This window comes from Cariama cristata, unplaced genomic scaffold (genome assembly GCF_000690535.1).
Source record: "Cariama cristata isolate BGI_N322 unplaced genomic scaffold, ASM69053v1 scaffold16111, whole genome shotgun sequence".
In the NCBI taxonomy this organism is placed as follows: domain Eukaryota; kingdom Metazoa; phylum Chordata; class Aves; order Cariamiformes; family Cariamidae; genus Cariama; species Cariama cristata.
This window is the reverse complement of record NW_009597654.1, coordinates 1-1,794: the sequence shown is the minus strand read 5'-3', so window position 1 is coordinate 1,794 and position 1,794 is coordinate 1. Positions and strand designations below refer to the sequence as shown.

General features: G+C 38.5%; 1 protein-coding gene across 1 annotated transcript; it reads left to right on the top strand.

Annotated features, from left to right (window-relative positions):
• Positions 1-1,298: 1,298 nt before the first annotated feature.
• On the top strand, positions 1,299-1,761 carry LOC104168411 (olfactory receptor 287-like; the record flags this gene model as incomplete). Its single annotated transcript, XM_009708992.1, is given in 2 exon segments — positions 1,299-1,462; positions 1,604-1,761. Coding segments are annotated over 2 exon segments (322 nt in total), but the record flags the coding sequence as incomplete, so codon positions are not given.
• Between the last annotated feature and the right edge of the window lie 33 nt (positions 1,762-1,794).

Genomic DNA, 1,794 nt, shown 5'->3' with positions numbered 1-1,794 from the left:
GTGGGTTTTCACTGTAGTGGAATTCTACAGCTGGTGGAACTGGGCGTGGATTGATGAGGAGTTTTGTTTTGTCAAATCTAATGATATTTAGAATGTCTTCTGTTTGAAGCCAAATGGCCAATGATTTTAGTAGGAACTTACACATATAAATACAAATTATGCACCTGAATTCCTCTAACTGATTTAAAATTACTCCTGTGACTGCTGAATCACACACAGGTGGTGAATTCACTCACTGAAATTCACTTCATCATAAAACAGACTTCCAAGAGGAGTCCTATTGAGCTGCCTGTGTATCTCCACTGATGAGAAGGAGAGTTCACATTTACATAAATGATTCAAAGTAGGTAAAAAAAGATGAGAAAAATCTCTGTTTAGAGGTATTTATGTTTTGAAAGTCATGTATATTGTCTCTTTTTGACACAGTTTCATTTGTTTAATTAATTAATTAATGTCTAGTGGAGAAAATTTTGTACAAACAGAGAGTACTACATTGTCTGTTCTGTCAATAGATTTGTTCAGTTTGTTCTGCTGGCTGATTATTGACTATCAAAGAAGCGCATTGGAAAATGAGTTTCTTAGATTTTATTACACACGTGTGAGAGGGAAGAGTGTTAATCTAGTATAAAACAGATGTAAGAAATGTGTGCATGTATATCTGTATTAGTCTGCCTACACCATGGACATGGGTAGTTCATGAAAATAAACAGGCATTTCTGGACTGTGGGTCATTTGACAGTTCAAAAATCATCCTCATACAATCAGATTATTATGCCCTAGAAGTGCTTGTTTCTCCCCACTGATTGTGAAATTTTAGATATTGTCGAGTATATGCTCGAGTACAGGTATCTGAATACAGATAGATTAATTTCACTTCATTACCAGTATATAAAATCAAAAACAAACTCCTTATTTTTACCATAGTAAACTTGTTAACCTGTCCTGTTTGAGACTTAAGAAAGGAATGGGTCAATACATTCTTGGGTCAATACATTCTATGTGCGTTGACAGATGGGTCATGGCTGAAAAAAGAGAGAACTAACCTATGGTAGAAGAATTCACTCTCCTGGGATTCCCTGGCAACCAGCATTTGCAGACCACTCTCTTCCTGCTCTTTTCTCTAACATACCTACTAACAGTATTGGTCATCATAGTGCTAGTGTGGGTCTATGTATTCCTACAGACTCCAATGTACTGCTTCCCTGGCAGCCTCTCTTTCTGCAGATCTGGTACACTACAGCTTGTGTGCCCAAAGCCCTTGAAGTATTCCCTGGACTTTCATCAACTGCACCTTGTAGATGTACTTCATCTTCTTCTTGGACTATATGGAATGTGCTGTCTTGGCTGTTATGCTTATGGTTGCTATCTGGCCATATGCTACCCTTTACGCTACAGTGTCCTCATGTGCAACACCTTGCACACACAGCTGTCCATTGGCTCCTGCATATTCAGTTTCCTCAATGTCACTATCCCAGCATCTCTAATCTCCCCCTCCTTTTTTCTTTTTTTTTTTTTTTGTGACACAGCTTCATGGACTTCTTTCTCCTGATCTGACATTCATTTTGTTGAAATGGCATGTCTTGTCACTCTCTCCACTTCTGTACTTGGCTCTTCAGTGGTAACAATCACCTACATCTATATTACTTCCACTATCCTGGGGATCCCATGAGCCTAAGGTCAGTGAAGAGCTTTTTGTACATGCCTAGCTCATTGTACAGTTGTAATTTGGTGGTACGACTCTACCATCTTCCTGTACATCAGGTGTTATCATCAGACTTCTCTGATTCAAACAAA